The following is a 12458-nucleotide window of genomic DNA, read 5'->3' as shown; positions in this document are numbered from 1 at the left end:
CTGAACAATGTTGTGAACTTCTGTCCATAGTTCTTCCGGGACCCTATCTACTAAATCTAGTCCCTTAAATCTGTTCTTCACCTCCACTGCATATTCATGAGGAATATTCATGAGCTCATATCTAACTGATCTGTGGGTCTTCCCTATTCTCTTTAGTCTGATTCTAAATTGTGCAATAAGCAGTTCGTGATCTGAACTACAATCACCTCCAGGTCTTGTTTTTACCAACTGCATAGATGTCCGCCACCTTTGGCTACAAAGGATGTAGCCAGTCTGATTTCGGTGTCGACCGTCTGGTGAAGTCTGTGTATAAAGTCGTCTCTTAGGTTGTTGGAAGAGAGTGTTTGTTATGCACAGTGAGTTGTATTGGCAAAATTCTATCAGCCTTTGTCCTGCTTCATTTTCTTCTCCCAGACCATGCTTTCCTGTAATCCCAGGTGTCGTTTGACTACCCACCTTAGCATTCCAGTCTCCTGTAATAAAAATAACATCTTTTTTTGGCGTACTATCCAGTAGGTGCTGCAGATCCTCATAGAACTGATCTGCTTCTTCAGCATCTGTGGTTGGGGCGTATATTTGGATCACTGTGATATTAAATGGCTTACCCTGAATTCGAATTGAGATCATTCTGTCATTTTTTGGATTGTATCCAAGCACTGCTTTAGCCACTTTATTATTAATTATGAAGGCTACTCCATTTCTTCTGTGGTCCTCTTGTCCACAGTAGTAGATCTGGTGGTCATCTGATGTGAAGTGGCCCATTTCAGTTCACTGACACACAATATGTCTATATTTAATCTTGACATCTCCCCAGTAACCACATCCAATTTGCCCTGGCTCATAGATCTTACATTCCAGGTTCCTATGGTGTGTTGATCTTTAGAACATGGGATTTGTTGTTCACCACCAGCACCATCGGCTGCTACCTGTCCTTTCAGCTTTGAGCTAGCTGCGTCATCACATCTGGGGCTAGTTGAACTTATCCTCTGTTCCTCTCCAGTAGCATTTTGACCATCTTCCGACCTGGGAGTCCCATCTTCCGATGGTATACAGACATATCTCTGGTTGTACTGATCCATTTAGTTTTCATGGCAAGAATACTGGGGTGGGTTGCCATTTCCTTCCCCAGGGATCGTATTTAGTCTGACCTCTCTGCCATGACCTTCCAGTCTTGGGTGTCCCTTCATGGGTTAGCTCATGACGTCATTGAGGTGCTCAAGCTCCAGCACCACGACAAGGTAACGATCTCTTTTGCTGAAGTCTAGTTTATTTAGACATGATAAATTCAAAATAAAAATAGCTGTTTCAGTCGATGTTATATGAATTATATGAAGGAGCCTTTAGTTTCTCTTCTGTTCTCCCTACTTTTAGAGTTGCTTGCAATATGATGTTGAAGAAAAACCAGAACAGGAAACATTATGGTACTATCAGAACATTACTCCTCAATTGCGTGAAGTTATTGGACAAGGGTAGACATCCTCAGGTAAGAATTGTATTCTAACGCAGCTGTTTCCATACCTTAGTGACACCTAATGAGAAAACACTTCATGGGAGAATTCATTAAATGAATTCTGTATTAATTATTTGGCACCAATTTACCAATGTAGGCTCTCCATGCCTAAGCAAAGCATTTGGAAAATTCAGAATACGCACATTCATTTAGTTGAGCCCAGTTTGGAGTCAACATTAATTCATAGCTTAGTGCTATATGAGTGAACAGCAAAGTGAGCCTTTTGCACTTCGTCCTCCTGTCTACTTTGGAACATGGCAAGGAGGAGGGTGGAAGTTCTACTTCCTGGTTTAAAGTAATTGGAGTGTCTTGTTAGTGAAACGAACTGTGGTTAATTTAAACTATAGTTTGTTGAAACAAGACAGGCTCATAAACAACTATTTGATCCAGGCTTGGTCCAGTAAACCATAGTTTAATCTAACTGCACTTTTCAGATATAACAAATTATAGTTAGATAAAAATTGGAAGCAGATGCTGCCAATCTCCCTGTGGCTGTGCTTGGAGTGGGGGAGATGAAGGGGTAGCATGGAAGCCCAAGGTTAATTCATGTAGTGTTGAACTATGGTTTAGCATTTTGACCAGATGCCCCCTTCTCCCTCCCTGTAGTAAAGATAATAGCCATTGAAGTTAGAACTCTAGCTTTTAAAATTATTTTTAGGGCTTTGCAGAAATAAAAATGTACTGTTGGGTAACTTCTTTAATCCACCTTTCCTTTCTAATAAGATTATTGCTTCAGCGAACTACATGCTCTCAGAACTGTTCCAGCTGGATGAGCCAAAAAAGGGAGAGGGTAGTGAGTTCCCCTTAAATGGTAACTCTGATGAAAGCTACAGTGAAGAGGAGGAAGAAATGCCTGATAGTGATGAAAATTGTTCCTATAGCAGCAGCTCAGATCCTCCTGATAACAAAGCAGTTGCTGTGATCAGATCTGTTGGAGAACTGTCTGTACCTGAAAAATATAAATCTACCCATCAAATACGTGTAAGCTGACCTTATATTGTTGATATCGGTTCAGTTAAGAGTGGGGTTATATTCTATAGTAGTAACACTATTGTCTAAATATGGTGAAGTCCTTTTTTCCAAGGAAATTAGCATGAGAAGTGTTCCCTAAATTGGGGGCTGTGACCGCTAGACTGGGGGTAGCAGTGGAGACCAGAAAATATTCACCATATAAATGCATTTGCCTTCCATAGAAATGAAATGTCAAATTATTTAAATTGAATATTTTTTCTTATGTGAAGGGTTTTTTCTGAATGTTGGGTAGCAAGTATTAAGCAATTCAAATTATGTTTTCCTTGTGAAACCCTTCTGAACACCTCATGGATGAGCTCAGTTAACTCTCTACCTTCGCTTCCATGCTGGCCTGCTGTCGAAGTCTTGCTTCCTATTAAATATGGTGAACTACTTTAAGATGGGGGGGGGGACAAATTGCCCCCATCAGGGCTTCCACAGACCAGATGATGTCAGTGGGCATAGTCATGGCCCCCTGCCCATTTTAGCTTTGTCTGTGCTGAGAGAGGCACAGAGCGCCATGCCTTTCTCAGCATGGAGAAAGGGACTGGCTGCTCCTCCCAGCACCAGACTAGTCCCAATTTTGTGCACAGCTGTATCCCCACTATTATCTCCCATCCGTGATCAGAGATAATGGGGGAATTCCATCCAATTGGAGGACGTGGCTCACAAGAGATCCTCCAGGGGTGGGTTTTGGAGGCCAAATGCTGCCTCATGGAAGAATCCACAAAGGCTTCACGGGCTGGATTAGGCCGTGGACTGGGCGTTCCATATTCCATAATTAAATGACCTTACTGTTCACATCCAAATATTTCATTGTTCATGAGCATCTTGTAACAGAAGCCTTTTTTTAATTCTATTCTAGATTTATTATCAAAGGTGTTTTGCCCAGTTATTTGTAAATGGCTAATTTGGTGTATCATATATTTCTCAGACTATATAACCTGTTCAGTAGATCTTGCTTATCTTTCAGGAAGGGTATTAAGAATGGCCTTGTTCCTCACACAAAACAGAAATAATCAAATTGTAGCTTTTGTTATGTGAATGACACTGCAATCACTTCATAGCGTTTCCCCAGCCCATTGCTGTTGTCTTCCTGTGCTCATTTTTTTTAGGCTTGGGACTGTGGGAAAGAACAGGTTTACCTCTTTGGGGAAAATAGGTAATGACCCTGTTCAGATGCACATTGGGGCAGGGTTGGTAGGCTAACCAGGCTGTAAGATGGTTAGTACTAACCACTCTCCCTCATGCAGTCCTCCAACCACTCCGTCATGCATCCCAGCAGCCTCAGTGGCTCACACGGCCATTACAGGAGCGGGGTGCTCTTGCCGCAGAGCTCTATGGAAGTTCTTGGTTAACCACAGGGCCTGTTCAGACATCACACTAAGCCATGGTTAGCACCGCTAACCATCCTTCAGCAGGTGGTTAGTGAGCATGGTTCGTGCGTGGGGGTCTAACCCCCGTTCAGACATCATTGTAAGCCATCATGGCTAGCTCAAAACTCCTAACCATCATGGCTTAGCATGATGTCTGAATAGGCTCAATATCAAACCTTATGAAGTGCAGTAGGACTCAGAAGAACATTTCTGGCTGTAGTATGGTACTCATTTAAATATTTTGCATGTGCTATCAGTAGCTTAGTTTCACAATATCCTAATAAGAATATTGAAAGCCTGAGTCCGTAGCAGCTTTTAAGATAAATTTTATTGAAAAAAAAGAATAGTTTATTAGCATCCAATCAGAGTAGTTTGTGCTGAATTCTGCTGAATTCCACTGATTCAATGGGACTGTCTTTTTTATCTTCTCTATGAAGCCTAGTTGTGCATTTCCTGTTTGTCATGACACTGAAGAACGATGCAGGCTAGTACTCAGCTATGTTCTTGAGGTAGGTTTTTTCGATTAATTGTCTTAACATTTTGTATCCTAACACCCCTGTCATCATGCAAATACTAACTGAAAGGCTATTTTTTAAATAGGGTTTAAAATCGGTTGACAGCAGCATCAAGAAGGAAGGTGATCTTCCTGCAGCGGATCCCAATACTCCTATTCCATTAAAATACGAAGATGAATCAACAAGTGTTGGTCCTGAGTGTCTTGAAAAACAGATGGCCTTGTTTTTAGACAAAAGTAAGTTTCTCTCTCTCTCTCTCTCTTCCTTCTCCCTTCCCCTCCCCATGGCCTCCTATGGTTGAAACCTTCCTTTTTTAGGAAATCTTTGGGGCCATAAATGATTGCTCCTTTTTTGAAGTTGTTTTAATTGCTGTGGTTAAATTATTTTTGATGGTTGTTATTATCTTTTCTCTTTCTGTGAAATTGTTTTTAACGCTTAAGTTTTAACTTATGATGTTAGTTGGCTTGGCTCGTTGTGGAAATGTTTTAAATATGTCATTGTACAAATGAGCCTCTTTAATTAAAGCTGGAGATACTCCATTTCTTTGATCCTGTAAATTAACTGGTAAATTAGTAGAACAGTGTGAACTTGTGTTTAAACTTTTTAATGCAGTGGAGAGATCCATACTTCTATATATAGCCTTCATCTAAAAATGTGTGTCACACGTTCAGGGTATTTCAGATAAATGGGAATGTCATAGAAGGGCAAAATAGTTTTATTTGAATGAGCACTAATATGTTCCTGTAATTAAACTTCAGAATATGAACCAATTAGATTTAACTCCAAAAACTAAAAACCAGTTGCTTTATTTTTGCATTATAGTGGGCTCATTTCAGGAAGTTAAGCATTCTAGTCAGTCAGGAATGATCCCTGGATCCTGGCAGTACAAAATGAAGCTTCAGCTGATTTTGAAATCCTCAAAGGCTTACTATGTTCTTTCTGATGCTGCCGTGAGTCTTCAGAAATATGGAAGAGCATTACGGTACATAAAACTAGCTTTACAGTGCCATGGTAAGTTGGAATATTTTTACTGTAGGTTCTAGACATATAATACCAGTTTCTTGCTATATCCATTTTTAACGCTCATAATGTCTATAGCTGTATGAGAGTTCTAAAGAAGTTTCATCTATCAGGTTTTAGCATTACACTTTCTTCCTCTAAGCAGGGTGCTGGATTAACTAATTCTCACATCTGTACAATTCTGTGCTGCCAAATTTCATTATAAGTTCAAACACTGATTCAAGTTGGTTAGTATTCAGAAAGCTTTTGAGTTTTGGCTAATAGATAACTGAGAGTGCATAAACTACTTTTCCTTTAAAAAAAAAAAAAAAGGAAGAAATCAAGCTTGGGTTGTGTGCAGGTAGAATATAAAAAGTTGATGATATTCAAGAATACCAAAGAGCCTGTTCATTGTCCTTTTTGTAGCTTAATGGTCTGTGCCAGTTGTAAAAGCCCATTAATTAATAAACATAATGACATTCACTCTGGCTATGTACACAAAGCACATACTGCAGGTGCTTGGGCCTCTTAAACATGTCATCCAAACGCACCACCAACACATTCCGTCCACATTCATGAGTATTTTGAGAGTCCAGGTGCCCATAAGGCAGAATGCAAAGAACAAGGTTTGATGCATATTTTACTTTTATGAATAAAAAGCTGAGGAGGAGAAATGATGTAGTCTTGGAACTTAAATATAAAACGTTGCTCTAGCCAGTTACAGTTCTCATTAGCAAAGGATTGGAGAACACAGCTCTTAGCACTTGCAACCTAAATCAGCAAGTTTGAAGCCATGCTAGGAATCTGATAAATCAACATATATTCATTGATGCTTCCAGAAGATTAAGGCACTACATGAGCACGGATCTTTGCGTGGCTTCATACCAAAAAGGCATTCTGGCTTCCAGTGTTCACCAGTTTCCTTTCTTAATTTTTCTCCAACTAGATACATATTGCTGCCTCAGCACGAACATGCTTTCTGAAGTACTGCTGTTTCTTTGTCAGAGTTTAACTCTTTGTGGTGATATCCAACTAATGCTGGCCCAGAATGCAAACAACAGAACTGCATATCTTGAAGAATATAACTATCAAACAAAAGAAGATCAGGAAATACTGCATAGCCTTCATAGAGAGTCCAGCTGCCAAGGTAGAGATGGTTTAATTTCTTAATTGGGACTGATTCAGAGTGGGTTCAGTAGGTTGTTTTGTCTTGATAGTATAGTTCTGCAGGAGCCAGTCCACCTATAACAAATGGAGAATAGGCCTTTGCAGGAGGAGTTGGCATGCTTCTTCCTCCCTTGCTCTCTTAAGGTTTGATGCCTTTGAGCATGTGAGCCTTTGCATGGTTAAAATTTAGCACACTCGGGGCAAAGAATGGAGAAACTTCTTGTCAGTGTCATCCTCTAGCAGCAATTTCTGTTAAACTCTTATGCTGGAATCACAGAGGGGGGCGAGGTGAATGAAGTGCCTGACGAATAACGAGTTTCCGTTTCTAGTCAAGTCCCATCTTCCAATACTGAGTACTGGTGCTGGGGTCACAACTGGAGGTTCAGACCACCTCATCCATGCATTCAAAGAGTGTGTGTATGGTCCACTAGTCCATGCATGCTAGCCTTGTCCCTGCCATCGCCATCCATGGATGCAGGAGAAGGGGCTCTGTGTGCATACTGACCTTCCATGCAATGGGGAATCCTGATTGGATATCCTCGCATGATCTCTACATTCATATGTTGGAATGTGTATATAGCCACTTCTCAGACACAAAAGCTCCCAAAGCAAGGGTGATGTGTCTAGCCCCACAACTCCCCTCATGCATTTCTTAAAAGAGTGGGATGGGTCGTTGGAACCCCCTAATATGGCAGGGAGATAGGGTGTGTGGAGATCTGCATTTCTATTGTTACTTTTTTACAGAATAATATAACTTTGTAATGAGTGGCTCTGACATTTGTGGAACAATTTTCCAAACAGCACTCCAAAGTTAAAATGGTCACAGAAAGAATATTCCCAGCAACTATATATTGAATGCTGGGGGAAAATCTGCTTAGAAATTATTCTTGGAGGGAATACATTTGAATGCAACAAAACAAATAACAAATCATAAAAAATGCTGTGCATTTTTATGATGTGAACAAATCACCAGGCGAGGCCCTTCATCTAGCCATTATTCACAGTTTTCTTTTTTACAAATGGGTTTCTGTTTTGACAATCAGAGTATTTTTGTTGCTTGTGTCAAAATTGATTTTGTGCCTCTCTAAAGCTGAGTATTTTAGAAATATAGGACACAAAATTATGCTTGAGAAAATTACTTGATTTCATAAAAAATATATATAAAATATCTCATTTTAGACATGAGTTGGTCTGATTTTGTAACATTTTTCACAGCTTTTACAACTAGCTACAAAGTTCTTTTTATGCTGAAAATGCTACAGGAATTATGATTCCCACAACTGATCATGGATTGCAAAAGTGTTTTAAATAGCCACTGTCAAACTGTTTCTGGTGCAGTCTTCTGTGTTTTTGTCGAAAACGTTGAAAATTCTTACCAGATTGCTAATGTGGTGTATCTTCTCTTCTAGCATTTTTTTGGGCTACTGACTTGTCTACAGATTTGGAATGCCAACTTTCAATTAGCTGCAAATGCTATGAGGCAGCTAATGAAATTTTGCTTTTTAGTAATTTAAAAGAACAGAATCTGGAGCAACATGCACAAGTAGTAAAGAGAATGGGTAACATCCAAAATGAAATCGGAGTATTTTACATGAACCAAGCCGCTGCTTTACAGAGTGAAAGAGTGGGCAAGTATATTTATATATACATATATTTTGTATTGGTATTTAATTTTTAAGTATTGGGGCAGAATCCAATGGGGCACTTATGCCCCCGCTGATTCTCTTACAGCCTGCTAATTTCATTGCAAAAATGTTTCTCACCGCTTGCGCAACGCGATTTAGCACTTCCAGGGCAGCCTGAAAGGAGCGGAAACACTTGTTTCTGGAAGGAGGCAGGTTGGCGGAGCGTGCATAAGGGAGCTCCATCGACCCGACTCGTTCCAGAAACAAGCATTTCCACTCATTTCAGGGCTTCCCCTAGGAAGTGCTCAGTCTCCCTTGTGTAAGTGGTGGGTCCTGCTTGCGCAGTGGAATTGGTGGGACGCAACTCTTGAGGAAGGGAATCGGCAGGGCGGAAGAGAATCGCTGGAGCATAAATTGGATTCTGCCCTGGGACTTGAATGATCAGAAAAGAATCCTAGAAGTGAACGATATTGCAATGTTCATATGGCTAATTATGAAGCAAATCCAGTCTTGGGAAACTGCCATATGTAGTCTTAAGTGAATTGGAATAAAAGCACTAACAAGTACATGGAAGCACTTCCATCACATTGTGCTGGTGTAGACTTAATACAACTGTTACCAAGCATAGTCAAGGGATAGGGAACAGGCTGTGGGACTTTGTGCTTCTTTCCTTGGTATGTCTCTTAAATGTCAAGTTGGTGTCAAGTCCTGATTAAGGTGGAACCTTTGTTAATGATAACTGTGGCTGATACTAGTGCTGATATAATCCATGGCCATTTATTAAGGCATTGGGGGGGGCGGAGTTGGGGGAGGGAGCAGGTGAAGGGAGTATGTAGGTTAAGTGATTGCACATGGCCCTGTGCAATCACTTACAATGCAGCCTGTCCCTTAACTATAGGTATCTGCCCAGGCCTGTTCTGTTGCTTGGCGCTAGAACTAGAGATATAAAATCTCTGGAAATTTGGAGGCCATGGAAAAATACTGGTCCTTTTCTGGGTTGTTGTTGTTGTTGTTTTTTGGAAAAAATTGAAATTTTGGGGAAAATGGGGAAAAAAGCAATACTTATTTTTTTAGCACTCTTTACAGATCTAAAGTCACTTTGTTGCTTTAAGACAGTCTTCCCCAACCAGGTGTCCTCCAGATATTTTGGACTTCAGTTCCCATCAGCCTTAGGCAGCATGGCCAGTAGTCAGGAATGCTGGGCACTGTAGTCCAAAACATCCAGAGGGATGCTTTAGGGGGATAAAGCAGCTTTCCTATTCCTGAAGTTATTTTATGTATAACTTAGTTTGCTCATAAAATCATTATTTTTTAAAACTTTTAAAAGTAAACTCAAACATGTAGGAAGAAAGCCAGACTATGAAGCACATGGTCTTCGATGTCTATATACTAATGCCCAGAGTATGGGAAGCAAACAGAATGAACTTGAACTCTTAATACAGGAGGGAAATTATGACTTGATAGGTGTAACTGAGCCTTGGTGGGATGACTCCAATGACTAGAATACAGCAATTGAAGGATATAACTTGTTCAAAAAGAACAGGAGGAACAGAAAGGGAGGTGGGCTTGCACTATATGTGAAGAATACATATCTCTGCACAGAAATACAGGAGGAGGAGCTTGGTAGCCCCATCGAGAGCATCTGGGTTAAAATAAATGGAGCAAAGAATAAAAGGAACATGGTGGTCAGAGTCTACTACCGGCCCCCCAATCAAGGAGAAGATGAGGATGAAACTTTTGAAAAGCAAATAGCCAATGTTTCAAGGAAGCATGATGTAGTAGTAATTTGTTGTTGTTGTTCAGTCGTTAAGTCCTGTCCGACTCTTCGTGACCCCATGGACCATAGCACGCCAGGCCTTCCTGTCCTCCTCTCTCTCCTGGAGTGTGCTCAAGTTCATATTCATTGCATCGGTGATGCTATCTAGCCATCTCATCCTCTACTGCCCCCTTCTCCTTTTGCCTTCAATCTTTCCCAGCATCAGGGTCTTTTCCAGGGACTTTTCTCTTTGCATTAGGTGGCCAAAATATTTGAGCTTCAGCTTCAGTATCTGTCCTTCCAGTGAGCAGTCAGGGTTGATTTCCTTTAGGATGGACTGAATTGACCTCCTTGCAGTCCAGGGGACTCGTAAGAGTCTCCTCCAGCACCACAGTTCAAAAGCATCAATTCTTTGGTGCTCAGCCTTCCTTATAGTCCAGCTCTCACAGCCATACGTTGCTACTGGGAAAACCATAGCTTTGATTATATGAACCTTTGTTGGCAAGGTGATGTCTCTGCTTCTTACTATGCTGTCTAGGTGTGCCATAGCTTTCCTTCCAAGGAGCAAGCGTCTTTTAATTTCATGGCTACAGTCACCGTCTGCGGTGATCTTGGAGCCCAAGAAAATAAAATCTGTCACTGCTTCCATTTCTTCCCTTTCTATATGCCAGGAAGTGATGGGGCCAGATGCCATGATCTTAGTTTTTTGAATGTTGAGTTTCAAACCAGCTTTTGCACTCTCCACTTTCACCCTCAACAAGAGACTCTTTAGATCCTCTTCGCTTTCTGCCATTAGGGTGGTATCATCTGCGTATCTGAGGTTGTTGATAATTCTCCCGGCAATCTTAAGTCCGACCTGTGATTCATCCAACCCGGTGTTTCTCATGATGTACTCTGCATATCAGTTAAATAAGCAGGGCAACAATATACAGCCTTGTCGTAGACCTTTCCCAGTTTTGAACCAATCGGTTGTTCCATGTCCGGCTCTTACTGCTGCTTCTTGACCCTCGTACAGGTTTCTCAGGAGACAGGTAAGGTGGTCTGGTACTCCCATCTCTTTAAGAATTTGCCACAGTTTGTTGTGATCCACACAGTCAAAGGCTTTAGCATAGTCAGTGAAGCAGAAATAGACGTTTTTCTGGAATTCTCTTGCTTTCTCCATGATCCAGCGAATGTTGGTGATTTGATCTCTAGTTCCTCTGCCTCTTCGAAACCCAGCTTGTGTTTCCGGTAGTTCTCGGTTCACATACTGCTGAAGACTAGCTTGTAGGATTGTGAGCATAACCTTGCTGGCATGTGAAATGAGCGCAATTGTACGGTAGTTTGAACACTCCTTGGCATTGCCGTTCTTTGGGATTGGAATTGGAATGTAAACTGACCCTTTCCGGTCTTGTGGCCATTGTTGAGTGTTCCAAATTTGTTGGCATATTGAGTGCAGCACTTTAACAGCATCATCTTTTAGGATTTTAAATAGTTCAGCTGGAATACTGTCATCTCGGCTAGCTTTGTTGTTAGGAATGCTTCCTAAGGCCCACTTGACTTCACTCTCTATGATGTCCGGCTCAAGTTCAGTGACCACACTATCACGGCTATCAGGGACATTAGGATCTTTCCTGTATAGTTCTTCCGTGTATTCTTGCCACCTCTTCTTCATCTCATCTGCTTCTGTGAGGTCCCTGCCTTCTTTGTACTTTATCATGCCCGTCTTTGCACAAAATGTTCCCTTGATATCTCCGATTTTCTTGAAAAGATCTCTAGTCTTTCCTATTCTGTTGTTTTCCTCGATTTCCTTGCATTGTTCATTTAAGAAGGCCTTCTTGTCTCTCCTTGCTATTCTCTGGAACTCTGCATTCAGTTGGATATCTCTTCCCCTTTCTCCCTTGCTTTTCACTTCCCTTCTTTCCTCAACTACTTGTAAAGCCTCATCAGACAGCCACTTGGCTTTCTTGCATTTCTTTTTCTTTGGGATGGATTGAGTTCCTGCCTCCTAACAATGTTATGGACCTCCATCCATAGTTCCTCAGGCACTCTATCAGGTCTAATCCCTTAAATCTATTCCTCACCTCCACTGTATATTCATAAGGGATATGATTTAGGTCATACCTGAATGGTTTAGTGGTTTTCCCTACGTTCTTCAATTTAAGTCAAAATTTTGCAACAAGAAGCTCACGATCTGAGCCACAGTCAGCTCCAGGTCTTGTTTTTACTGACTGTATAGAGCTTCTCCATCTTTGGCTGCAAAGGACATAATCAATCTGATTTCGATATTGACCATCTGGTGATGTCCATGTTTAGAGTCGCCTCTTGTGCTGTTGGAAAAGCGTGTTTGCTATGATCTGCATGTTCTCTTGGCAAAACTCTATTAGCCTTTGTCCTGCTTCATTTTGTACACCAAGGTCATGCTTGCCTGTTATCCTGGTGATTTCTTGACTTCCTAGTAATGGGGGACTTCAGTTTCCCTGATACTTGTTGGGAGACAAATTCTGAAAAACATGGCCC

General features: G+C 41.1%; 1 protein-coding gene across 6 annotated transcripts in view; it reads left to right on the top strand.

Moving 5' to 3' along the window:
- The window catches only part of EDRF1 (erythroid differentiation regulatory factor 1), a 49331-nt gene that overhangs the window by 24793 nt on the left and 12080 nt on the right, over positions 1-12458 (top strand). For 4 of the 6 annotated variants that reach the window (XR_014788776.1, XM_084841453.1, XM_084841452.1 and 1 more), the window contains 7 exons: positions 1372-1483; positions 2234-2491; positions 4335-4406; positions 4498-4648; positions 5235-5423; positions 6358-6558; positions 7988-8206. Coding sequence is in view for 5 of the 6 variants with exons in the window: in XM_084841453.1 (XP_084697579.1) it covers positions 1372-1483; positions 2234-2491; positions 4335-4406; positions 4498-4648; positions 5235-5423; positions 6358-6558; positions 7988-8206 (1202 nt within the window). In the remaining variant the exon portion in view is untranslated. The remainder of the gene's footprint in view (positions 1-1371; positions 1484-2233; positions 2492-4334; positions 4407-4497; positions 4649-5234; positions 5424-6357; positions 6559-7987; positions 8207-12458) is intronic. The other 2 variants (XM_084841455.1, XM_084841454.1) reach the window with 1 other exon arrangement.

Source organism: Heloderma suspectum, chromosome 3, assembly GCF_057233095.1.
Source record: "Heloderma suspectum isolate Gila_16-S chromosome 3, 16-S_ref, whole genome shotgun sequence".
Lineage (NCBI taxonomy): Eukaryota > Metazoa > Chordata > Lepidosauria > Squamata > Helodermatidae > Heloderma > Heloderma suspectum.
The sequence above is the reverse complement of the archived record's forward strand: the minus strand, read 5'-3'. Positions and strand labels throughout refer to the sequence as shown.